Below are 27,538 nucleotides of genomic sequence, written 5' to 3'. Positions count from 1 at the left end.
GCTGAATGTTGAAACTTTGATGCAATTCGAGCGCTTCGCCAGTCGCACGCAAACTTCATTCGAGTAGCTGCAAGCTCATCATAATTATCGTCGGGTATAAGAACTCGGAAAAAAATGCATAATTACACGTGTGAGCTTGCAAGCTCGGCACGCGCATTCGAACCACGAGTCTTGAACATCGAAAGCTTGCCGTGCGCTAGACACTAGCTCTAACGCATCGATTTTTCAATTATTCGCAATAAAGTCACATTAATCATTCTTGTATCGTAATCCGATATCCCGGTATTATTCCATTAGCTCCTGGATATATTTCGCACAATGACTGTGCGCCGCACTGCCACCGCCACCGATGCTAAAAAGCCTTGCGCTTACGCGGAAGTCATATAAACCGTCCAACGTAAGGAATGTATAAACTAGAACTTATATGCTCGCGTACAGCGGCGATATATAAGAGCAGCAATTCGCGTACTGCTACTGCTGCTGCTCGGTATAGTTTTGCGGCTAAACATTCTAATTTTGGATGAGTTTGCTCTTTCTCTCTCTCTTATTTTGCACGGCTTGTCAGAGTCAGTGTGTATAATGCTGCTCTGCTGCGCAAAAGATTTTCGAGGCGAGCGACATTCCACTCCGTCTCTCTCTTCGTCGTTTCTCTGTCTTTCTCGATGCGAAACCGTTCACGAGTAAGTAAAGAGCCTTCGTTTTCTTCGACAAAATCGGTTTTCTCGAAAGAAGAGCTCCACTGCCGAGGAGAAAAAGAGAAAGAGACGTGCTCGCGAAATCTGCATTGTAAATGCCCCTCTCGCACACAGCTCGAGCAGTTCTGCACACAGGTATATACAACGCACGCACGTGCGCTAGACGCGAGCTCGAGGTATTATATATATTATAAAATGTACACTGCGCTGGAGTACGGGGGTACCGCAGCGCAGGAGTATGATGTAACGTATAATACCCGTACGTACGCGCTGACGCGTCGTAGCAACCTCTATATGTGTGTGTGTAACAATCTAATGGCTGCGATCGGGAACTCGTGGCTGCACACGCGCTCTTATATTGCGCGCGAATCGCAACTGCTACCGCCACTACTGCCGCTGCTAGCGATACTTGCGCATGCAAACATATATTTGCTGCACTCGTCGATCTTATCGCTCCTCGCTCTATGGAGAGCGAGCCTCGGGTATCTGCGCCGGTTTCTGCCACTCTACTGCTACCGTTGCTGCTCAAATCTCAATCGATTCCAAAAGGAGCTTCGTACGTATATCGAACATTTTGTCGTTTTTTTTGTTGTTGTTGCTATTCTGGTCGTTGGCTTTACGACTACGTACACGCAATATAGCCGAGATCCGTTCAAAAGGTCAGCGAAATAATTTTTTTTTTCCTCCTTCTCTGTGCGCGTGCACAAACAGTGCGTGTACGTGCATTTATATCGATGCTGTGTCGTACGTATAGTGTGTGCCTCGAGTAATAAAAGTCTCTCGATCGGACTCTCGCGGGGGCATTATATTATATACTACGCACACACAGCAACGATCGAGTGACACTATATAATACGAGTTCTCGTAAAGCTCCAACAGAGTCGTATACGCGTACACACACTTACACCAAATATAAATATTACGCCTATACGACACGAGCTGCCATTGTTAAAATTTCGCGTAAAACAAATGTCGTGGAAATAACTATAAAAGTGTGTGTGTGTGTGTGTGTGTGTGTGTGTGTGTGCCGCGCTATCTTGAAACGTTTCTTGCCGGAGCATAAAACTGCGTGCGCGCATATATGCGCAGCCGCTCTACGTAAATTTAGAAAGTACAAAACTGCGTGATAACTCGAGAGAGGCAGACTCGATGTAATGCATACATAAATCCCAATACTTGGCAAGTCTAATCGCTAAATTAAATACTCGAATGGTTATCCTCGCAGATTAACCCGTGACCCTGAGATTGATAAATCTTACGGATTCGTGAAAATCGACGCTCTCTTGCGCGTACCGCGTGAAAGGCCACTCCTGTCGACTCCTTTTTCTATAGAGAAAAAATGTAAACGTTTTTTAACGCCAAGTACGATATTAAACCAATATTGCCTTCATCCGTTTCCGTTCTATAAACTGCGCTGCGTAGAGCGCGAAAACAACACCGTCACGACATGCAGCGCGGCAGTACACTTGCGATTGCTCCGTTCCTCTTTTTCCTCTTTCTCTCTCGTTGCTCGATATTACCTCGGCTTGTGCAAGTCGCGCGCGGCGCTCGCGATTCTTAATAAACCTGCCTGCACAGCTTCGAGATATCGCAGATGCGTAAACGATTCTCCGCACTGCAGTAGCAACGCCAGCTATATAGTGTAGCAAGTATAGCAGTAGCTCGAGTCAAAGAGCCGAGAGACTACGGCTAAGTATCTCTAATTGGCCAACATTTCAAGCGCGCATCATCTTTTCCAGTATTATTCCACTGCTAAAACTTTCTTAAACGTTGGCGCGAGAGAAAAGGCAATTATTATCAATAATGCAGGCATGTATATACTGTATATGCTTTATGCTAGCGCTAGCAGCTCAGGAGGCTTCCATTAGAAGCAATTGGCACGTTTTGTCCGCAAAAGGCACAAGACTAGAGAGAGAGAGACAGACAGAAAAAAAAGTTACAGCTATATCGGAATGCGCGGCGCGAGCTTGAAAATTCATTGGACAAACAAGGCCCGCGCATAGGCAATTTAGTTTAGCAATTTTCGCGTTCATTTGCGCACGCGCTTATAGCTAGCTCGAGCCCCGGAATATACGTGTTTTTATGCGCGCGTCATATTGACTTTCGCTCGTTCGCGAGAGAGAGAGATTACGTGTGTATGTAATTTTAATGTATAGCCAAGCATCGCATCGCGCCTTATCTGCAGCTTGCTCTTGATGCGCCTGTGTATGTGTTTACGCGTGTGCTCGCGAGCTGCTGTATACGACGACAGACAAGAAGCTCGTTGACCCACAAACACTGTACACGAGTGGCGCACGCGAGAGGATCGTCGCAGCGAATACATAGATATATTTGTGAAATAACCAGTGGAACAGCCGCCAATAGTTACAAAATCGCAGCTGCAACCTTACGACACGATCGCTCCTCGTCGACGCATTATAGAGAAAAGCTTGCGTACGACGTCGAAACCACGTCGATTCGACTTTTCTCACCGATAATCTTTCTCTCGCTCGACTTCGTTATGCCTGTCAGTGCGTATACTGCAGTTCATAGAAAATATGATGAATTTAAAAACCATAATATCTCGAGCTCAGTTACATGCGATAATCAACGTGCTTTCTCACACTCACGGGATCGAGTCATCGTTTTTTTTTTTATAAATATAATTTCTATAACACGTGCCGTAATAAACTGCAGCCATGCAGGCTCGTATAACACGTTGGTTGGCGCAGTTCGTCGTTAAGAAAACTTAATTTTTTTTCCACTTTTTTTTTGCACGTCTTATACGTGTTAAAACTATAATAATCTAACGCTCGCACGAGCCCTTTCAGGCTTTGTTTTTATATCGTGCAAGTGTGTGTGTGTGCAAGTATTGTGTTGTTATATATGATACAGCAGCTTACACACTCACACAAACGCATAACTGCATTTCTTAGCTACGTGTGTATGTGAAAAAGAGATTAAAATGCTCGGCTTGGGTGCATATAATCCAAGCTATACGCGCTCGCGTTCGCACCAGTGCTTTTTGTTCTTTTCTCTCGTACGATCGTATAACGAAACGAACTTTTACGCTTTTCGCTCGTGTATACAAGTGTGTGTGTGTGTATACAGCCAGTATAATATGTGCTCCCTTTCTCCTTATGGGAATCGAGCCGTGATACAGACACCCACGGCACAAGTCTTATATATAATATCCTTCAATTCTCGAAGCTATGTTTTTTTGTCTTGTTTGTTATAATACGTCGAAAAGTTTATTGTGAAAATCTTTCTACTCTCAAGGATTATCAGTACTTACGGGGAAAGAAAGAAAGGAAGAAAGAAAGAAAAAAATCATCGCACAATTTTTAAGCACCGAGCTAAGCAATTACGTTTTCTTCGTCATCTTCGGAGACGGCGGTAGCGGCAATAGCGACCGAATCATTCGTCGCGTCATAATGCGTAGAGCTCATGGAGCAGCAGCAGCAGCTCGAAACGAGAGAAAGAGAGATGAAGAAGGAACTACTGCACGCTGGAAGGGACGTAAAATCCCTTTGTGTCTGGCATACACGAGAGCCATACACATATATACACGCACACACGTACATAGGAGAGTTGTATGCGGCAGGCGTGTTTTTTGACGGTCGCGGTCGATGTTTTCAGCTCCGGTTCTTGCTGCCTGCCATGGCCGACAACGACGCTCGACGCTCGCATACACGCATATACCGCACTTTGTTCGTTCTCGCTGCTGCTGCTGCGGCACATACGTACAAGGGCTTTATAAACCCTGACGCTGACGCTGTGCCAGACAAAACATAGACTCTGCACAGTCTGGCGCGTTGCTCATATGTGCACATGTGTGTGTGTGTCCCTGTAATATACGTGTATGTGCAGTGTCGCCCTTTTCTCTCTCATTATTTTTTTATATTCGATACATCTAATCGCACTGTAGCGTATACGAAAAAGTTTTATTCTCTCTGTTTCTCGCTCAAAGTCGATAAATCCCAATGGAACGATTATTATTTGTATGGCATGTATGTATGTGAGTGTGTCTGTCTGTCTATGTGTGTGTGTGTGCAGGCGTGTGTGCACAGTTAACGGAAACGCGAGCTTTCTTTCTCTTTGTGCAGCGCAGCGCATCTCTCTCGCGCTCGTCTCGTTTCTTTGTGAAATTGCGAGAGCACACACGTATACGTACGCACCCGCACACACGAGTAAAATAAAAATCAAACCGAAAAAGTTACTCCTCCTTTTTTTTTTGTGTGTCGAACAAAGTCGTTAGCCAATAGTGGAATGCGCGAATTGCTGCAGTGCCGCTGCTGCCTGGGCTCTCTTTTTTAACGGCTGCAAGGTATAATAATCGACGTTTTCTGCCAGTGAGAGGCACCGCATCGACTCTTCTTCACGTCTCTCTCTCTCTTTTCTCTCGCGGCTCGTCGCGAACAAGAGCATATAGAAGGAAAAAAGTAAAAAAAAAAAAAAAGACGAAGCGAACATCTGCGCCTCGAGTGCATGTGTTTGCGTACGTGTATGTTGTTCCGAAATACTTTTGCGCTCGAGAGTTGTGCGTTCGCCTCTGCGCGTGTTTCTTTCCTCCATCGAAGGTCGAGCTTTGAAAAAAAAAGAAGAAAAAATAAGATGAAGAAAAAAAGAGGAGAATCTGAACGCTAGAAATTGTTAACGCGTCGCCTGCTCGGGCTTCTGCGTTAACATGCTCGAACTCGGCTCTTTCTCTCGTGCAATAAGTATTAATACTTTTACCAAGCGAAGAAATTGCTCGTAATTAGACTTACGTTCGTATAATACATACGAACGTGCGCTTTTTTTTTTAAAACGTCGACGTTTGTATTCCGATGCTGCGGGCAGAGCAGCTGCTGTTTTTGCCGCTTCTACCCGTATGATTTTTTTTCAACTTTACTTTTTTGAACTGGAGCCCGCGTAAAAGCACTGCTCGAGCCTCTCCCGCGCGCGTGAGTGAATCATATTCGTAACGCTGCTGATTAAAAAATACTCCAAAGCGCGATATATATTACAAAGTACGAAGTTGATTTTTCAGACGAAAGTGAAAGTTTAAGCAGGCTCGCAGGGTACATTTATACAGCGGCGCAGCAACAAGAAGCCCTTATATATAATAAAAAAGGGAGCGCCCCGAGTTTTATATCAGCTGCAGGCAGAAGAGACTCTTTTCAGTGTACAGCACATAGAGACGCTTATTCAGGCCTAGTCTCTCTCTCTTTCTCTCTCGCTCGCTCGCTCGCGTTATCTGGTTTCACACACAGAGAGACAGACAGATCCACACGCAGAAAAAGAGAGCGAAACTCGAGATGGAATGGCAGCGGCATCAGCGACGGCGGCGGCGGTGGTGGTGCTGGCTGCGCTCAAGTTTTATCTGTGCTGCTACAGCTTACCCGCTCTTACATCGGAGCACGCGTGCACGCAGAGATCGGGGCAAAGCTGTGAGCGCGCGAAAAGAAGAGAAAAGAGTTCTGTACGCGAGATACGCGCGCGCGCGCACGTACGAAGGGAGAGAGAAAGAGAAAGAGATTAAAAGAGAGGAAGCGTCGCCCGATTCAGCGGCGACGGCGGCTATATAATATCGCACGCGCGCGGCCTTGAAATCGTCGTGCGCTTTAACAGCAACAAAAACAACGGCGATTGTGTTATTCGTTCGCGTACATGCGATCGTTGTTTAATATTTTCCGAGCGTCCGAGTATCGGATTTTTTTATTCTCCAAGGCGTATAAATATAAACTCGGAATCAGCGGTCGCTTCGTTTTTTTTTTCATTTTCACTCAAATGTTGATCGAATCCGTGAGTTGACACTCGCGTCGATGCGGCTCAATATATATGGGCCGCGATCGGTCGAATTGAAACTACGAAGCAGCACGTACGACTAATATTATATTCGATCGTTGCTTGCGAGCCTCGAAGAACAGAACGCAGGCGCATACAGTGCGCAGATAAGCGTGCGACTATATAAACGGGCGATGCTAATCGCTAACGCACACGAGAGGAGAAGGCGACAAAAGATTGCGTGCGTTGCACTACTATATATATATTATACGCATACACACGCGATGGCGCGTCGCTGTTGAGTTTTGGCGTGCATAGCGCCTTTTCTTAAAATAAACGCATGTGAGCTTATCGTATGCTCGGCTGCCGCTGTTAGCTACACACTTCGAGCATATCGTGTCTTATCAACAGTATATGTGTGTGTATCGCGACTCTTGTTGATACAAGATTATTGTATATATGAGCGCGAGCTATGTAGCTCCGCGTCGAGGCGTTTGTAACATTGTGTATCGTACATATTTTAATACACACATCGTAATACTCGCGAGAGAGAGACGAGAAATGAGAGCGAAGGGTGTATACTGTAAATATTGTACGCGCTTATGATATTTACCGGGAACTCATCCTTGAAAATATTAAATTACTTCTTCTCTTCTACTGTATTTATAATGCATTATAAATTGTATGCTCTTATAAACGTATAATCGCGCGGGTGTCTCCTCTTCCGTTGGTACAAAGAAGCGATCTCGCGTTGCGCGGCTTTTCTTCCTTTCAAAAAAGAGCGCACGACTGACAAAAAGAGACAAAGAGAGACAATTTTTTTTTGAAAGGACAAACACACACACTCATACACGGTCGTTGGAGCGAAAGCCTATACATAGGCGCGAACGACGAACCTTTTTCTCTCTCTCTCTCTTTTGGTACGTGCCCCTGCACATACTTAATTTTTTCCGTCCGAAACCATCGCGCTCGATACAGGATCGGCCACGGAAACGGCGATACTTATCGTATACAGAAATGAAAAGCCGTGTGTAATGCTCGCCGATGAATGCACGTCGCGTATCGCTCGGAGTCGTCGTTAGTCGTCGTTTGACGCAAACTCGTGGCGAAACCAGCACTACACACGGCCGCACAGTTGCAAAGTTTGCACACACACACACATTCGCACATACTTACACAAATACAAACTCGGAGAGGCAAAGTATATTTTCGTCATTTTTCGCTGCGCAAAGAGGAAGAAAAGGGGGGACACGACCAACAGAGCTTTATACATTAGCGCAAGAGCCGGAGAGCCGACGACGACGACGACGCGCTCTCGTGCATTTTGAGCAACCGCAAATATAACGACCGCGAAAACTACGAAAGGCGTTCAACATTCGGACAGCAGCAGTGGCAATAGCAGTGAGTTTCTTCTTCTAGACCTCTGCCGCTGCTGCTGCTTCTTCTTCTTCTTTTCATCATCGACATACAGAGAGCGTGCAGTGTGCGAGCGCCAAGTATTTGCCGTTGATTGAGGATATCCTTGACTTCGAATCTCGCGCGCATAGCCGAGGCATTATCGCGCGCCGCGAAAGAGAAATAAAACGTCGCGAACGTAAGAAAAATATCTTTTGAAAAATAAAAAAAAAAGAACGAGCAAAGGATTTAAAAGTGGGTTTATTACTCTTTACCGCTCGCGCGTAAAAGAGTATTATATGTGAGCGAGTAAAAGAGACGTGACTCGAGGATGATGTTATCGTGTGCAGTCGCGACTTGTCGCCGTGCGTTGTTGCGAGGATATAATATAATTTCGTCATGTAAGCACATGTGTCGCATTATATACGTATAATGTGCCTTGCTTCTTCTTCGTTCTTTTTCGTCTTCTTCTTTTTCACTTGCACTCGATCAGCTTTTTTTTTTCTTGAAAAACAATAAAAATTTATCACTCGCGCGCGCGCGAGTAAAAACTCGAGCGGCTCGAGAAAAGGAAAGAGCAGAGGAATGGCTTTATAAACAAATGATCGGCGTGTAATTGGTGCAACTCGAGGGAACGAGTTTATATGTGTGCGTGTGTGCGCGTACGCGTGGGTTATATAGCGTGATATATTTATCAAGGCATTGCAAGCTCGATGCACATATAGGTGGATCGTCGGCGTATAAACCGCGCACTGACCTTAAGATAAATAAACTTTTGTTATGCATGCGTACACGTCAAAGGCGAGTATGCAAAGATATGTCACTCGAGTCGCAGCGTGTACCACACCGAGAGAAGCGAGAGAACGAGCGAGAAGACAAATTATTATTGCTCGTTACTTTTCTTTGCTCTCTTTCTTTGTTTCTTTTTGATTTCACGCTATATCGAGCGGGGGACGATGCTGTGCATAACGCAGGCGAGTCTCTCTACGTTATCTCAAAAAACGCATTACCCAGCTTATCGGGCGACTATAATACTCGCAACGACTTCCTTCGCAGACGAGAGTTCGAAACGAAAAAAAAGCAGCAAAGAAAAAATAGGATGGTTCGGCGTTTATTACATATATTTATGAATTATTATTATTATTAAAGCGTAAACGATGACATAATTCCAATGTGCACGCGCTCGTATACATATGCGTATGCGATGACGTTATATGCGCACACGCCGCCGATTGCACATTACACACAAAAAGACGAAGCGCCCGTTGAGAAATATATCAACTATAGGTATATAATACCACTGCAGAAAACGAGAATAGAGCGACGCTGCACTATACTGCCTCTGTATGCGATGTGCCGTTGCTGCTTTGCGCTCGCGCGTATAATAACGCGCGCACGCAAGCTCGAAATAAAGATTAGCCGCCTTAGATCGTAATCGAAAGCCGTATACCAAAGATTTGATTGCGACTCCTGTTTTTTTTCTTCTTTTTTTTATACCTCTTCTCTCTCTCTTTTACTATACTAGCCGAGCGCGTGCATTTATAAACAAAGTGGACAACCTTCGCCGTGCTCCGAATGAGCAAACGTCTCTTTATCCTCGTTAAAGCAGCAGCAGCGGCGACGGCGGCGTAAGAAAAGTACAACCTCGCATGAAATATAAAGAAAATGAAAATTATCATTTGTTCGTTGCCACGAAAAATTGGATAACGTCGTCGTCGTCGTCGTCGTCGAGCGGTTTCATATATATTCACGTTTACGCACGGCGCAGCACACAATCGTTTATTGTTATATTATATCCTCCAAGTGCTGCATACGCGACGATATTAAATCTACAGCTATATATGCATACTGCTGCAGCTGCACTTATGTGTGTGTGTGTGCATGTGCGCTACTGAATATGATCGTAAGCGGGCGCGAATGTGGAACGCCGCTGCTGCACGTGCCCGTGTGAGTGTGTGTATTTATATTGAACATGTGTAGGCAAAAGCTCGCGTCATCGGCAGTATAGTAGCGCACGATTGTAAACGATCCGATGTATACGTACGTACGTGAGCTACCTCTTTATTCTCGTATATACATGCGTGCCGTTTATAAAAGACTCCAGGCGCTACAGTATCGTACTGCCATTCGCATACGTATATGAAAAATTCCGGTGCATTTCTCAGCGTAAGCCGCGCTCGTCTACCATTATTTCATGTGAAAAGAAGTTCAAAACTTCGCATGATTTTGAGTAATGATTCTTCCTCCGTGCTGCGTGCGATGCTTCGACGAGAAAGAGACAATACCCAATGGTTTCTCCATTTCTCCTTCTGTTTCTCCATCTGTCTTTCATTCTGTTTTTTTTCTACCTCATTTCATTTAATGAAAAAGAGAGGTATGGAGTGAAAGAGCTGCGAATTATGTCGCAGTCGCGGCTTGGCCAAGTGTTACTGCACTTGAGAGCGCCGATGTAGAAATAGGATTGGCAATGATATTTTGCGTCACATGGTATATAGCGCGACGACGACGACGGTGAGCGCGGCTTGCGATCGTGACATGCACACACACAAACACACATTCGCGCGCACGCTGCAATACGCATTGCTCAATGAGGCACAATATGTAATAAACAGAGGCGGTCGCGCGACTTTAATCTAACGATGAAAAATTCAATCAATATAATACGATGACAACGGCGTAACGCCACTGTCTGCGGTTTAAAAACCTCCAGTATATCTACGATATTTTCAATGTATATAGTAAGGAGTGCTGCTGGTGCATGTGTACGAGTGCGTATAGCGCGGTTGACAAAAAAGGAGCCCGTTTCGACACTTGTGCGCCGCCGCGACTTCTGTAATCAAGCCTCTCGATATTTTTTGCCGTGTCCTTTTGGGTATATATTCACTCGTTGCGGACGAGCGATGCAACTCTGGCTACTTTCACTTCGTTGCCGCTGCTGCTGCTGCCGCTGTTGTGTGTCGCGTTTCACGGCCAACGAACGCCGTGGACGTTGAATAATAACGATAGTAATACGCTGCAGCATCGTCTCGCTTCTTCGTTCTCGAAGATCGTGTGCTTGTGCGTTTCGCAGCCGCATCCCTTTGGCGCGCAGCACTGCACACGCACTGCGCGAAACGAGATTCCTCTTCTTTATTCTTGGCCGTTTTTTCGTCTTCTCTTTTTGCTCATCTGCCTGCGTGTACCTGCTCATTCTTCTGCTTCTTTGTGCTTCTTCTCGATCGTTTTTTGCAGCGAGAGAATTGGAGAAGTTCCATGCACACTGCACACGGTCAATGACCCGTCCCGCACCCGTCGATAAATGTAACGAGACGTTTCACGCCTCCTCGTATCGTACTTGGAGCGCAAAGTACATTCAATACGCGTGTGCAGCTCTCCTCTTCAAAAATATTGTCCCAAGTAGTTTTTTTTTCGTTATTATATACCAAGATCGGTTTCCCACCCACCCACGAACATGCGATGGGTGTCTCTCTCGCTCGAGCATACGAGCATACGTGTCCTCGTGTTTATTCGGAAAATTATCGCCTAGATCCGCGTGGGTACACGATTACACAAACTGATGCCGCTGATGTTTCTGCTTCGTGTGCGTTTCTCTCATTTTCTGTTTATATTTACTCGAGCACACTTTCACGCGCGTATGTATAGCGAATTGCATCGAGCAGTAACGGCCCAACTACGCCACCGATGATGACTGAAATCATTGAAACAGCTGAAAACGCGCGCGCGCGTGTTGTTGTTCTCTAGCTCCCTGACGCGCACAAATTTGGATGAATGACGCCCCCACTTTGGCTCTTTCTCTCACTCTTTTGCGGCTCCTCCTGCGGCTACATGGCAATTGGCTTTTTGAGCTCACCGAGTGTACCGCGTGTTTCGTCGGGAGAGTGACAGAGAGAGAGAGGAAGAGAAAGAGGCGATACGCGCGCAGCGATGCGTGCCTCGATGCGTGGGAGTTCAGTACAGGCTGATGCCGCGTTGCAGCACAATCGTGAATTTAAACGCCGGCTTATTTCATTGTAATCGTTAACTCTGCTAAAAAGGCAAAATTTTTGTTGAAAGACTTTATTTTTGCAGTGCAGTGGTAATTGAAATAATTTTTTTTTAAATTATTACTATTGTGCATCGTATCGTAGTGAATGAATGGCATATCGATAGCCTGTCGTAATACTGTGGAGGATAAGATAAACTTTGTGTTTTCTCGTCACTTCCACGTTTGCTCCATTTATTTCGTCTTGCAATTCAATAGTCATAAACGCATCAGCATCCACTGCGGCGCTATAAAACCCTCAAGAAGTAAAGAAGTTACGGCAATCTGTTCTTTGCGCTGAGCGATATATATGTGAGTGTTTATTCCCCCGGATGTCGTTTAACGTTAATCAATGTTCGTTGTCGACGACTTTGTCGTCGTCGTCGTCGGTGCTCTGAAACAAAGGAGACAAAGTCTCTCCTCGCGCGCGCCGGTGTATCAAAATCACGTTATCTAAGCGCTGAGGCGTGAAAAAGTAAGCCATTACCCCGCGCAGACACGTTCGAGTACGCGGTGACGCATTTGCGGTGTCACTTGCGCGACAATTTTATTTTATTTTTTCATTTTAAATATATAAAATATAATCTCGCGTTGCAGAGTTGCAAGAGAAACAGAGAAGTTGTTTCATGCGAACTCATGAAAAATTGAGCGGTTTTTGCTTTTTTGAGCTAGCAGCACGTTGGCATAGATAGACGATCGTACAGCTGCATGGGATGCTCGCAGCCAACTGCGATGCTCCGGATACACATGGCACGCGTTATCGCATACAAACGGATCTCGATGTTTTTACGTATACACACGAGGCTGCAGCAGAAGACGCATCGTCAGTATATCCGTGCGCGATACAGCTCGTGCGCGGTTTACATTTCTCAAAACGTAAAACACACGACGGCTAAGCGTTCGCGTAATACAACGCAACACGTGCTTTTGATTGTGCAAAAAAAGTTTTTAAAAAGGAAAGAAAAGCGAGAAGAATGTAGGAGAAAGAAAGGAGAGAGATACATAGAGGGAGATTGAAGTCGAAGAGTGACGAATACGCGTGCGAGACAGAGAGAGAGAGAGATAAAATTGAGAGTCGCCTGCAGACTCTTCTCCATATACCTCTTTATACATAATGCACTCTCTTCGCCAGCCGGGGGAGCTTTCGTTTTCATCCGGGAGAGGCTATATACATGTAATGTGCGGCGCGCTCGCGCTTGACCTTGAATGCACGCGCGTATAACACACCATATACACTACACATTGTACACGTTTTATATATAATGCAGCGCATGCACATACACACACACGCGCGCGCGCAAGGAGCGGTGCACTGCACTACGCTACATTATATACACTCGGCAGAAAGAAAGAGAGAGATCAGCTCGAGTGCAGACTGATCGCGATCTCGATGCGAGGATACGTCTCGGAAGTGGGCGCGAAGAAAAAGGGACATTTTCGCTCGTGTATGTGCTTTCGGGGCGACTATTATATACACGTATGTAGCCGAGGCACACAGGAGAGACAATGGTGATTGTCTTTCTGTCTCTCTCTAGAACGAGCGTTTACAGCCTAATTATGTGAAACATGAAGGAGCACACACACATACACACACAGACGTATCCGCGGGAGCTTGTGCATATAGCGTACGCGCGAGCGAGCGGGCCGCCGCCGGTCTCGAGTCGCGCGCTCAGTCGGCACTATAACAATGCTATAACTCGACGTATAACAATGTACAATTGTTCATTGTCTATACGGACTGATCCCCACCCTTTTCGCCATCTCTCCGTCTCTGTCTTTCTCGAGCTGCCATAGCTCGTGCGATCTTCGTAAATCCACGTCCCCTTCTCGCGATCGTGCAGCACGCGCGTTATTCTGTGTATATGTGAGCATAAAAGCACAGAGAGCTTCATGTGCACGTCCAAAAATGCTATTGATGCTCAGCTGTTCAATCGTCGATTGATGGAATGAGAAATTTTTCCATCGATTGATTTGCATCAACCAAAAAAATTATCGATTCATTGTAAGCATCGAACTTGAAGGAAAGCTCGATAAAGTTTGCTGGCCTTGTGCACGAGCTTGCACGCAACCACAAGTGTGTGAAATTCGTCGAATTTAATCCGTGCAGTGCCGTAACGAATTGTCTGTCAATTAGTCCAAAATCTTAATGTGCCATTCGCGCAATTCACTCGACCAATCTATCTCTCTCATTCTCTTTTCTCTTACATAAAGCTGTATACACATAGCGCGCGTTTTGTGTATACATCCATATCAAGACTCGTAACGCCATTGTTTTGCGCCGCGAGGCGGCTCGTTCATTAAAACGCTCGTATGTATACAAGCTGCTGCGAGTGTGTATTGCCCCAGACCCCACCGGGCGCTCCGCAGCTCTGTGCAGCTGTGCGCGGCAAACAGTCAAAAGTTTATCGTTACGTATATAGTATTTAAAGCTCGACGCGTCGCGTTCGATCGAGATACCCTGCAGCGAATGGGTCAATTAATCGCGATACGATACGTACACGTACAGTGTACCGAATTGAAAATTCACGAGCCACAACGGCGCGCACATATGTTAAACGTAAAAACTCGAAGGAAAAATAAGGACACACGCGGTACCGCATTAACGTCGCGGCCTTTCGTTTTTCCAGCCTTGAGCGTCGTCGTTGGTGTTTTTCATAATTTCGTCATCGCGCGCGCGCGCGCGCAGTTATAGCGCAGCGACTCGGTCTGCGCGATGTCGCGGTACGTTATAAGAGACACACGGTGTGGCATATTTGCCGCGCATAGAAGTGGTGTATATAGCGAGTCACTATATAGTATTTATAAGTAAGCGCACTCGTTGCATTTTCCTTGGGACGAGAGAGGAAATCCACAGCTCCTTGGCATAGATCACTCGGGATCGCGAAAGGCGAGCGCCACATAATTATTTTTATGTGTATATGTATGTATAGAGAGAAAGAGTAGCTCGTCGTTTGCTGCAATTTATAACGCGCAGCGATATAATGTATGAATGTCTGTGTGTATATAATAGTCAATGTACACCGCCGCGAGGAAACGCACACGTCAAAGCGATATAAAGCTCCCTTCGTACATTGTGTATACCGGACGATGATTATCGTACAGGTGCAATTGGGAAATTATTACGTGGAATCGACGTACGTGCGTATGTGAAAGAGTTTTTAACACCTTTCCGAGGCACTTGTGTGCTCTCGCTTTTTTAACTATATGATACAAGTCCGTACGGTGAAGTAACTTATAACTTGCTCAAACGTCAAAAAGGTGTTTCATTTTTTTTTCGCTTCGTTTCGCTCCGCGACACAATCGAGTACTTCACCTTGACCTCTCGTTAAGTTGCTTTTTTTTCACTAACGTGGATCATCAGCGGCATTATTTCAAAACGCTCCTGCAGCGTTATGCACGACGACGACGACGACAACGATGTATCCAAGTTGGAGAGAGAGAGAGAAAAAAAAGAGAACGTCAACGGCATCATTGCGCGACGTGCGTAAAGAGGCCTTGAAAAGCAACGGATTACATCGCATTACTACAGCATAGCACACCGAGTGAGCATCGGTAGCGTTTGCAGCTCCGACTCGACTAATTATCTCGTATTTTTCATTTCTAATAACGAACTCACGTGAATGAGTATAGAGAACGGCGGAAGAAGAAAGAAGGATCAACTTATGAAAGTGGCCGTTAAATTCGTGGACTCATCTTCGTATGAGCTTGCAATATGCGACAGACACGCGGTAATCGAGCTGCACACCTGCCCCCCGCGCACGTTTTATAATGCTCGTGTGTTGCTGCTATATATAGTAGCAGTAGACTCATGTGCGATGGAGATGGCCTTGCGCGAGGTTACCATGCTGCTGCTCTCTCGACAAGTATGTAAGCCGTGAGGCGGCGCGCTGGTAATAATGTAATAAAAGCTATATACCGAGCGATGCTGTTATAATAGTTTGCACGACGCAGCTACGTATTATTATATGTATTATTATATATGTGTTCCACCTTCCGCACGTGATTCCACACGAATTATTATGTCCCAGGCCGCAGATGTGTGTGTGAGTATGCAATAATCGTGAGTCGCGCTATATGTAGTCGCGTGTGTTGCTGCCGCGCGAAAATTGCGCAAACCGATATACATTATAATACCCACACACACGTATAATGCATCGCGAGCTCAACGTGCCGTAATAAAAATTCATTTGTACTTGTAATATATTACGGATCAAGGACTCTCGCGCGCGCGAGCTTACGAGTTTTCTCGCGGCTGATTTTTTTTTCCGCGCGCGCATTCGTACGTTTGCATGTATACTCGCATGCATGTGTATTGTGTATGTATGTAATATATTGTATGTATTATGCGCGACGACGAAGTAGAAAAAAAAAATCGCGCGCAAGAGAGTGTGAGAACTTTGGCTCGACGACGACGACGACGACGACAATCAGCTGTGAGCTTGTATGTGTGCGCGTACATATGGGCATTGTTGCGATCGTCGATGAATATATTTCTTTTCTAAATCCGTAGCGCGTTAATTTCGCTCAAGTGCCTACGATGTGTAGTGCACTCGCTCTCTATGCTAACCCCTTGCTATTATATAGCATGCATTATACATTCTCGCAAGCGTGCGTATAGAGCCTAGAAGTTCGTTATCCTGCGCGGAGGCAAAGAGAAAAAAAGAAAAAAAGAAGCAGGAGCCATTGTACTCGTGGAGTAATTTGGGCTCAAGACCCCGCGGGTCTCTAAGCTCTCTATGCGCGCTGCAATTGTTCTTGCGAGCTCGAGCTGTATACACGGGGTGTGGCAAGCATAACGCAAAGAAATAATAACGAAAAAAGGATTTATAAAATCCCGAGGACTTTGTAGTAGCAGGTGTTTTTCGTTACAAGTTGGCTGAATTTCGATCGAACTCTTCGAATTATCTATACATCTAAACACCGCACCACATTAAGTCGCATACTATTAATGCAACTCGAACCGAAAGCCTTACAGCGAATATAATTTGTACGTGCTGTACTTATCGAAACGCCTGGGCTCCTAAGCATGCTATATCGTCTCGTTACGTACACGCATTTCCATGGCAGCTGCATTTATGCATGCAGACAGCCTGTCACGCCCATGTACGTACACACTCGCGCGCGCGCGCGCACACACAAGCATTACATTATATATATATAATATAGGCTGATATAGTCTCTGAGGTAGTTGCGTTATAGACTTCGATATACCTATATGTATATCGCGTTGCGTGCAGGCGCTATTTCGCGCGTTCGTTCGAGTCCGCGTGTGCTCGTATATGCGGCAGAGGTGCATATTATTGATTCTTATACGATGCATGCTACGTTATATACCTATATATGTAGCGAAACACGTGGCTTCCGTCAGTCGCGAACTTCGTGCGTGAGTATATATACGTATATGTACGACTTCCTTTCGCGCTTCTCGTATTTCCCGCTTACTTGCGTATACGTATATATGTTCACCGTCGACTGCGAAGATTCGCGCGAGCGATATAATTATATTCAAACGCCGAGTGCGCTAGATGTGTTCGTATATATTCGTCAGGATTCGACGATTCCTTCTTTACTTCAACCCACTGTGCCATCGCTTTACCTCTTTTGATCGTTACATATCCGAATGCCGGCGCTACTTTTGCGTGCTCCTTGCTAATTTTCATCTCGAACGCAAGCAGTAGCAGCAGCAGCAGAGAGAGAATTGCGGAGCTTCGAGCCCATGAGCGAGCGAGGGGCTGATCACGAGGGAGGAGTCACCGCACAGCAGCAGCAGCAGCAGCAGCAGTACTGCTATATGTATACAAGAGAGAGCATCGCTCTCTGTAGCAGCACCTATAGATATAGGAGCAACTGCTGATACTACTGCTGCTGCTGCTGTTCTCTCTGCGCACGGATCAATACTCTCGTAGCGACTATATCCAAGTCCGCAGTACCGAAATTCCCGCATCCCTCGGGTCGTATGGATATATAACGTTGCATTCCACGGCCGTCAGGCTATCTCTGCGTGGGTACATGCCCCCTAGAACGCATATTACGGCCTTTTAAATTTTTCAGCCTGTCGCGCGAAAAATTCCAACTGCTTCAGTAGCAGCTACTAATCCTGGCACATCGAGCACTCGAGAGCGCCCAAAAACAATCGACTATAATTAGCCAAAACATGCCCTCTCACCTATATAATATAGTGCATATTTACAAGAGGAAACTCGAGCGCGAGCCAAAGGCAGCGTAATCGGTTTAACCTTATGCACCACTACCTACCTACCTACCTGCCTTCGTCTCGTAATTGCGAGCGCGTTTAAATGCTGCTCCGGCGCTGCCTGTCTACCAGTGCCTGTATATATCAGTCGCTAGGCTGCCATGGTGGAAGTGCGGCGCTGTGAGCTCTCTCTCGACAGTAGCTCGAGTCTACTTCATATTGTGTGTACTTGTCTCGCTGCTGTTGCTACTAATGAAAACTATATATACAGCGCCGTGTAACTTTGACCCGAAAACTTGGTCGATATTCGTTACACGATACAACAACTTTGCATTGTTTACATGCAGGGGAGAGACAGACGGAGTCGTACACACAGAGATGCATAGCTCGTGCGCTTTCCATCTCTTTACTTAAATGCATTATGTACTATATCTACTACGCGAACGATAAGTTAAGACCGAGCGTATCAAGAGTCGCTTCGGGCTCAATCGGCGCGATATCGTACTCGAGCTTCCGCATCGCGACAACAACCAATTGCGACGTAATATTTTTTTCGCTTCTTTTTTTCGCTTTACGGTATTATTTAACGCGTTGACTGGCATTGTATTACGTTGCGTTCGCGACTCCTGCTTACGGTCAAATTGTACAAACGCGGCGATCGCTTCGCGGTTTTTTTTCGCTGCCGCGAGTGCCTTATAGCTCTAATTTACAAACAATGAGCGTTGTCGTCGAAGCGTGCATGCTTGGAAGTTATACCGAGCTTAGAATTCATTATGAGCTACGCTAAAATCGGCCACTAATTATAGAAACTCGGCGGTTTTTTTCAATTTCATCGATTCTTCGTAATAAAAAAAATACGCGTACACCGAAACTCGATCGATTTTGTCGTCTCTGTCATAAATAAACTTTGCTCGAATTCCAGTCTGTTATTTTTTTGTTTGTTTATCTGTCTTGTAATTTTGCCGCGAGTATATACGATAACGCGATGTGCGCTCGCGCGAATTGCCAATAATAATGAGCGCAATAATAATTCGGCGATAAAAGTCGAACGCCTCGAGGGAGTTCATTTACTCGCACGTTAACCAATAGCCGAGAGCGACAAACAAAAGATTTCGTACTTTTTTTATGAAACGTTATAAACGTATGTTATAATATCTCGTCTTTCGACAAAACGGCTCAGCCGATAATGTTTTAGCAATCAGCTTGAGAGTCGATTTTTTTCTCCTTTCGTCCTCGCGTACACAACAATAATAATATATCAAAAATAATGCCCCCGATGAGAGGAAAGAGAGTATATATGATGTTTTCATTAAGCCAAGCTTAACTCGAGAGATAACGACAAAAAAAAAAAGAAAAAAAAGAAAGAAAGAAAAAGAGAGGCTTGTTGAGCGCCGCCTTTTTTCTGGTGAAAGAGCATAACGGATCGTGTCAGTCTCAAAGCCTGACCTTTCCTCGTACATTGCGTATTATATATATTTATATTGAGCAAATAGTAACAATAGCATTGTCAAAAAAAAACAAAAAAACATCTGCATGTGGGTAAAGTCGTATATATAAATATGTGTAACTCTTGGCCCGAGTACAACAATGACGTAACTAAGCCATTGCCATTTTCTTATTTGCAGATACTTGAGCAGTCTACAGTGCGCGAACGGAGTCAGCGGCGAGAACAACGAGAGCCGAACGGGCAGCAGCGTTAACAACGGCGTCGGTGCTGGAGTCGTCGGCGGCGGCGGCGGCGGTGGTCCTGGCAGCGGGGGCGGACGCGGCGGAGCTGGAGGAGTCGAGGCCCGCCAGAGCCTGGGCTCCAGCAACGGCCAGATCGGTTCCGCGACCAGACTGCTCCGAGCTCGCGGCAACGGCAATCGAAGCAGCGGCGGCGGCGGCGGCAGCGGTGCCAACAACAGCAACATCAACAACAGCAACGGTGCTGCGGCGGTGGTCGCGGGCAGCCAAGGCCTGGGTGCGGGCATCGCGTCGTCCGGAGGCGCTGGGGGTGCTAGCGGCAGAGGCACGTCCACCGGTGGCTGCCAGAACGGCGGCTCTGCGGCTTGCAACAATCTGCAGCAGCAACAGCAGCAACTGCTCCAGCAGTCACAGCAGGAGGGCACGCAGCAGCAGCATCAGGCCCAGGGCTCGACGCTCAACGGCGCGACCTCCAACAACCACCACCACCATCATCACCACCACCACCACCACCACAACAACAGCCATCAACACCATCATCACCACCAGCAGAATCAACAGAACAACGGCAGCGGCAGCAGTCCGCGCAGCTCGTCTCAGACGACTCCCGGCTCGGCCGCGTCCAACGTCGATTGCAACGGCGACGAGTTGATCGGCTCAGGCGCCTGTGCGCTCTCCACCAGTCGACAGCAGCAGCAGCAACAGTCGGAGCTTCAGCAGCAGCAGCAGCAGCAGCAACAGCAGTCGCACCCCCGAGGTCTGGCTGCCATCGCTGCGGCGGCGGCTGCACTGCCGACCATCACTTTCGAGCCCGGCGCGCCCCACAATCTTCATAATCTGACCAATCACCTGCACATCCAAACCAACATACACCCGGACACGGGGACCCTCAACCACACGGTCGTAGTCAGGCATCTGCGGAAGAATCCAATCCTCAAGCAGTGCTCCGAGCATCGGCATTATCATCCGTCGACGCGGTCGCATCACTCTCGTCCCCACCGGGGCATGAACATGGGCCAAAAAGTGTCAGGTGAGTCACCTTCTTCTTTGTTTCACACCCGAGCTCCTATATAACAATGCCTCTTTCATACGCACCTATCGGCCGATTACGATTTCAAGATCACCAATTATTGCATCGATCAAATTAATCATTGATAATAATGCCGCCTTATCTACTTGGTGTCATTAGTGAAATCTTTACGTTGGGCTTTTAAAGTTTTTCTTACCATGGGATTTCTTCTTTTATCTACAAATCGATCTTCGATTCTGAATTACTCGATGACGGTAATATTTTGAAATAATGATCGAAGTCGCGGTACACTTCGAACTTGCGCAGTTCGTTCATTGCGCATGCGCGAAACTTCATTATCTGCTCACTGATCTGTCAGAACTGTACAGCAGGCGCCTATCCGGATTATCTATTTCACGAATGTAATCCAGTCGCTTTGAGCTCGGATCAATGACACATTTCCTCATTGCTCGACTCCAAGAAAACTAAACTTTCTTCTATTTTTATCACAAGTATGCATGTGCTCATGAAAAAGCATGCCTCAAGCAGAAGACTTTAATCTCCAATCTGTCAAGCGCAGTTAAAGTGATCCTATACATTGATTCTTGAAGTATTTGAATTTCCGTAGGATATAGCAATTGACTTAATAAAATTTCAGATTAGAATTGCTGGTCTTGGATCGTGATAGTTGAAATTGTATCCAAATGTTGAAGCAATGGCCGACCAGATGAAGTAACAATAGCTTTTATAAATCTACGATTAAAAAAACGACCGAGATATGTTATCGTTTGGCAAGCTTTTTCAAAACTCTACTGTGTTCTTGCTCCGCAGTCCAGTATAATATACTTTTTCTAACCAGATTATAGGTCATTGAACCTTAAACTTACCAAGCACTTGCAAAATTTCATAATCTTTCGATTTAGAAAGTTTCGACTAATTAGATTACCCAGCAATATTATTTACCCAAACAGTGAAACTGTATTTTGACTTCGAAGTTACGAAAAAAAGAATTTTGAAAAATCCAAACAGAAAAAGTTTTGTTTTTCGACAGCTGTGCGGGAGGAAAAGCGATTGAACAACTGTTGGAATTGCAACACACATTTACACAGGTCCATTGGCAACCGAATGATTCAAACGTACAAAATTGCTCAACTTCAAGTCACGGCTTGTTATGTTGTGGCAGAGCGCAAGATTATTGCAATTAAAAATCGTACCTTCTCTCGTTTTCTTCTTCTTCTTCTTATTTAACGATCTGGCATCCGTAAATTGGTGCATCAGATGTTCCAGCCTTATTTGGGATGTATACTTGTCCATCGGACTATTTTAAACTGGTGAAAGGTGTTTACGCACCGGCCCACGTCTACAGGCTCTACGAAATCCCTGATAACAAAGAAAAGAAAGAGAGATGAGAAAAACAGGTTTAACAATGACCGCACTATCATCATATACACCTTTCTCTCATCGAGATTATGTACTTTGTTTGGATTTGAGATACTTAATTATTTTTTCACAATCGTCATTCAAATGTTCGATGTGTAGTAATAACATACACATCATGTGATGCAAGTTTCATTCGGGTATCTATTAGAAAACATATACATTCCTGCACGTTTCAAAAATATACCACTGATTTCTGATCATTCATTCAATATTGTTTGTTCATAAATAACGAATCGAGGGTGAATCAATTCTGACTTTTTTTTAAAAAAAAACGTCATACTATCAATTCTCGGTAATGAATGTTTTGACACTATCTGCGATGAAAAACATTCCACAACCTCGAAAAAAAAAATAACTTAAAATAAATGAGCTCGTATAACGATCATATGATGCTGTAAAAATTCGAATAAACTGGCACAAAGACGAACTTGAAACTTCATAAAATGCGAAGTTACGGGCACTTACTTCACTCGCTTAGCTCGTGTTTTTTGCCCCCTCGAAACCTGATAGTGGCGCAATTATAAATTGTTGGTTGTTGACCGTTTTCGGAGATGGCTAATCGCTCTTCGCGTTTCAACAAAATGAAAAAAAAAATAAACGAAAAAAGTATATAATCTTCCATACGTGTGCTCGGTATAATTCGCTCTCGGGGATACGTTAGCACATCGGATTTCAAGGATAAGGATTTCGACGGAACTCGTACAAGTACCTTTCGCGGCGTTCGTTTCTGGATGTAACCGTAACAACCTGTTATACCTTTCGTATTGAGTACGCCTGCACTACATCATAAACGCAAGTAGCCATGGGTGCGTTGACTTATCAGCAAGGCAAACATTAATTTAAATGTACGATGGGTTCTACGAAAAGTAAAAAGAATCTACCGGATTTTCACTTTTAGATTACACACGAAACATCTTCGAAATGAGATAAAATTCTCGGACAGGAGATGAGTATCTCATGTAGAGGTGCAACAATGACCGGAAAAAACTAACATCAATTAATAACGTTGCACTAATGAGCTTCCGAATACGAGCCTATAACAAAGGTCTATACTCCAATGGGTTATTACATTTTAATTGAAAAATGAAACGAGTTGCCGCTGTAATAAAGCTAGCGCGCACTAATCGAGATAGTTAGCAAACTGCGAGAGGCGTCATACGCGCGTGTGTGCGTGTATCTATGTGTAAACACATTCAAAGGATTTCCTAGATCTCGCGCTCTACCTTGAAAACTTGCTTTATAAAAAAGAGCGCGCCGAAGAGAAAGAGATGTCGAAAAATGAAATGGTACGGGCCCGATCGCTCTTACACCTATAATGTGGGTACCGCAAGTCCTTTCTAAATTAGCCTCGAGAGCTGCGAGCGCACCCGCGAAGAAGCCGAGTCGAGACAATTTCGAGGTTATAACTTGGGCTCACTTTTTTTCCGTTCATCTTTCTTCGCGCGTTTATTGCTCCCCCGCGTCCGCTTGCTTACACAAATATTTCGTCAAGATTTTCTTTAGCTCGACTTTCACGACGGGCTTCCTCGTTCGCATCCGCGCGCGCGCGCCCGCGATGCATCTTATCTACATATATATACTCGGAACGAAACAGCAGCTATACCTCGAAAAGCTTCTGATGCGCCGCGCACGCCCATATACAACACCACACGATGGATGCTCCATTTCAACTTGAGTTCTCGGGCGGCAGTTTACCGAAAGTTCAAGTATACAGAAGTTATTATTACCCAAGCGCGGGGTAGCGCGCGTTACAGCTGTATTACACTCACATGTGCGTGTGAGACGTTATATATTACGTGTAGCGTGAGTAAAATCGTTGTGCCTACTTACGCTTATTATAGCGCACCGCCGATGAATGAGTTGCCTGACATCGGGGCTCTCCTCTCTCTTTCTCTTTCCCCACCCAATGGCACTACTCTTACTCACGTCGTGTAGAGTTCGTCGAGTCGAGGCTCGAACGTCGCGCGTCGGGCGCCAACCAAAAACCTCTCTCTTTTTCAAATTTGATCCGCGATCGCTGCGTCAGTCGGTCAGCGACAGTCGAACTTTTCGCACGCGGCCCCGTATTACTCCTAGCAGAGCAGCGCTCGCGACCTCAGTTCTGTGCTCGCTAAAGTATGTGTGGTGCGTATTCAATAAATATATAAGGCCGAGCTAAACTAGTCATCATTTTTTAAGTCATTACCATATAAGAGTCGCAAGATTGACCGTTCGTTAAACGTGCGTAATCGTGATTCGTGCGCGAGTGTGAGTGATTTACATTTATTACAAGTTTCATTGTGTTGTCATGGATGTTAAGTCCTCTCTAGTGTAAGCTTCAAGCTGTGTTTGCGTGAACGTAGATCAATACGTTATTTGTACATAAAAGCAGCTGTGTGCTATACAAGTAGGATATCGGTCCTCTCGACGGAGACTCGTTTCGTCGTTAATACCCAAAAAATAAATCGTCCTCGTCGGGCTAATGATTGTCCAAGCTGGTAGCTATTGGCAAATTTTGACGCTAGCAGTGACTCAGGGACGACACGGTGAAACGGAAGAAGCGCTGCAGCGATCAAGCAGCAACAAAGACAGCGGGTTCGCGTCTCGATCGACGGTACAACCAAACAAAGGGAGTTGATACATACACACGAAACAGCAGGGTCTGCGACTATTGCGTTCATCCTGGCGGCGAACAAATATAATAGAAAAGAAAAGAGAGGCGAAGAGACGGGAAAAAATATCGCTCGGTGCAAAACAGATATGGGTAACAAAAGAAAGAAGTCATCCACGGCAGAGCCCTCTCCGTCCGCGAACAACCCCAAGAGACAGTGTGCGCTTCCCTACAGAAGAAGACCCCCGCTCCGAAGTTCGGGTAGACTCACAGGTATCCTCATCATCACCATAATATCGTATTAGAAGGCAACGGGACAGTGACAATCGACCGCAATGACCCGCGCGAACACAGTGACAGTTTTTTGTTATCTTCGTTCGGCTGTTCTGTTGTTGTATTATTATATTCTTATAATATCGCCGAGGCGATAGTATGAAAGACCGATATTTATTACTCAAAAACGTGTAACTATGCACGACAACGACCTCCCTTGATATTACAGTCTCGCATATGTTACGCATTCGCGTGAGAAAACCGACAGTGTAATCAAAACACAAGATGATCTCTTGTCGACGCACCGCCCAGCAGTATCAGAAGTCATAGTCTCTGTGTGTACGATGTGTATCTGCCACGTTCGTATTGCGCGACTGTGAGTGAAGTATTATTATTAATGAATGTGTGCGGTAGCTCGCGAGCGTTGATCCTTCGCTTTTTCACGTATACACGAATGTACGTACACGTATTTAAGTATGCGTGCGGTAGTCGAATGTAGAAAGTCACTATATATAGTAGCTCTATGGGGAACTCGTAATATCGCCGGAAGATGGCGACTCGTAGTCGTAATTCATCGACCAGCAGTAGACGTTGCCGGCCGGCGTCAAAAACTTAGCCAGAGTTGCACATTCACTTTTGGGACTTTTCAATATTAACCGTCGGGCCTGCAGTGCGTTCCGGACCCCAATTTCGGTTACTCTTAAATCACTTTAATTTCTAACGTATTTTTCTTTCTCTTCTTACACACTGCCGAGAGAAGATCCACGTAGATTTCTAACTTGTCTACTCATCGACTACGTAACGTATCCGGGCCTTACTCATGTTCTTTCTCCAATTCGGGTAACGCCGTTTCAGCTGCACACACTGTTGCATAAATAAGAAATCACACGCATGATTTTTCAATCGTTCTCTCTATACGCGTTCCGAACAGTAGTCGTCCGACCGTTTTAGACCCACGTGCGTGTGCCACTTTTGATACAAGCGCGTTTAAAAAGGTCAGAGAGGCGATCGCGATTCGCAGACAGCGGCTCTGATTTATTCGCGTGACAGCAAATCGCGAGTGTAACTTTTTTCCGCGAATTAACGAAATTCTCGTCGTTAATCTTACTTTTTGGTTTTTTCCTTGGTGTAGAAAAGAAAAGATTTTTTTAAGCGACGATCCTAAACATATGGTTGCGAAGACGATATCTCAACAGTCAATTATTCCATAGTTTCCAGTCCATATGCATAATTTCGTTAAATTGCTCGCTCTTTGTTCTGGTAATTGTCTATGTTGTTGCGAATTTCTTTGGTAAACGAATCATCCCTTCGTTGGACATTCGACATCTGCAATCTTGGGAAGTTTTGCAAACCCAAAAATGCATGTGAACTATATACTTTAAGTATCAGTACTTAAGTCTCGTATCTCATTCAAGTGTAATACTAATCTCATTGCTTCATTCGTGCAATTGTATTCTTATCTAATCATTTCCTCTTTTCATTTGATAACACAGAAGTGATACTTTTCATTTATCCAGTTACACTTCTGACATAGTCAACCAAATGTACCAATAGTTGAAAACTTCAATCTTCTAAAAAGTGTCTATAACTTTTTCATAAATTTTAAAATTTCCTTGAAACCGTTATACGTATAAAATCTTTTTAATGAAAGGGATACAAAAGGGTAAACGCCGTTCCTCCCGAGACATGCCATCGGATTTTGAATCGGATTTTGAATGGGATTCTGAATGGGATTTTGAAAGGGATTTTGAATCGGATTTTTTACCTTCCGGTATAAAAATATATTTAAGGTATTTTTATAGACAAGTATACTAATAAATCAATCGTCATTGTTTTAGGTGGCGTGAAAAACGTGACGCGGGAAAATGGTGCTGGCACAGGCGGTGGAAACGTCGTTGGCAGTGGAGCAGCGGCCTACAAATCGGTAGTACCACGCGAGCTGGCCCAGGACTTTTCGCGGCCAGCGAGGCTAGATGTTCTACTGGACATGCCACCGGCCTCCAGGGAGATTCAAGTGCAGCACAGTTGGAACGCGGATGATCGCAGTCTCAATATATTTGTCAAGGTAATTTGGGTCGAAGATAGGCTCCAAAAAAATTGACTTAGTTTTTGAGTGATTCGTGATTGCTAATGGATCGATGATGATTTTGCAGGAAGACGATAAGCTCACATTTCACCGACACCCAGTGGCGCAAAGTACCGATTGTATCAGAGGAAAGGTAGGATATACGAAAGGTTTGCACGTGTGGGAGCTTCATTGGAGCACGCGGCAGCGAGGTACACACGCGGTCGTCGGCGTCGCGACAGGTGACGCGCCACTTCACAGCGTGGGTTATCAGAGCCTCGTAGGCAACAACGAGCTCAGCTGGGGCTGGGACCTTGGTCGAAATAGACTGTATCACGACTCGAAAAACGCAAATGGAGTTACGTACCCCGCTCTCCTTAAACCAGAGGAGAGCTTCATCGTTCCTGACAAATTTCTCGGTAT

General features: G+C 45.3%; 1 protein-coding gene across 6 annotated transcripts in view; it reads left to right on the top strand.

The window, feature by feature from the left end:
• The window catches only part of LOC106658266 (uncharacterized protein DDB_G0283357), a 116,105-nt gene that overhangs the window by 85,350 nt on the left and 3,217 nt on the right, over nt 1–27,538 (top strand). For 5 of the 6 annotated variants that reach the window (XM_023460819.1, XM_023460820.1, XM_014380136.2 and 2 more), the window contains 3 exons: nt 19,678–20,768; nt 26,889–27,115; nt 27,204–27,534. In XM_023460819.1, coding sequence (XP_023316587.1) covers nt 19,678–20,768; nt 26,889–27,115; nt 27,204–27,534 — 1,649 coding nt within the window. Of the gene's footprint in view, nt 1–1,144; nt 1,252–19,677; nt 20,769–26,888; nt 27,116–27,203; nt 27,535–27,538 lie in introns of those variants that run through there. The other variant, XM_023460821.1, reaches the window with a different exon arrangement.

This window comes from Trichogramma pretiosum, unplaced genomic scaffold (assembly GCF_000599845.2).
Source record: "Trichogramma pretiosum strain Unisexual culture from Peru unplaced genomic scaffold, Tpre_2.0 scaffold6, whole genome shotgun sequence".
Lineage (NCBI taxonomy): Eukaryota > Metazoa > Arthropoda > Insecta > Hymenoptera > Trichogrammatidae > Trichogramma > Trichogramma pretiosum.
Note: the sequence above shows the minus strand (reverse complement) of the source record. Positions and strands in the feature narration are given on the sequence as shown.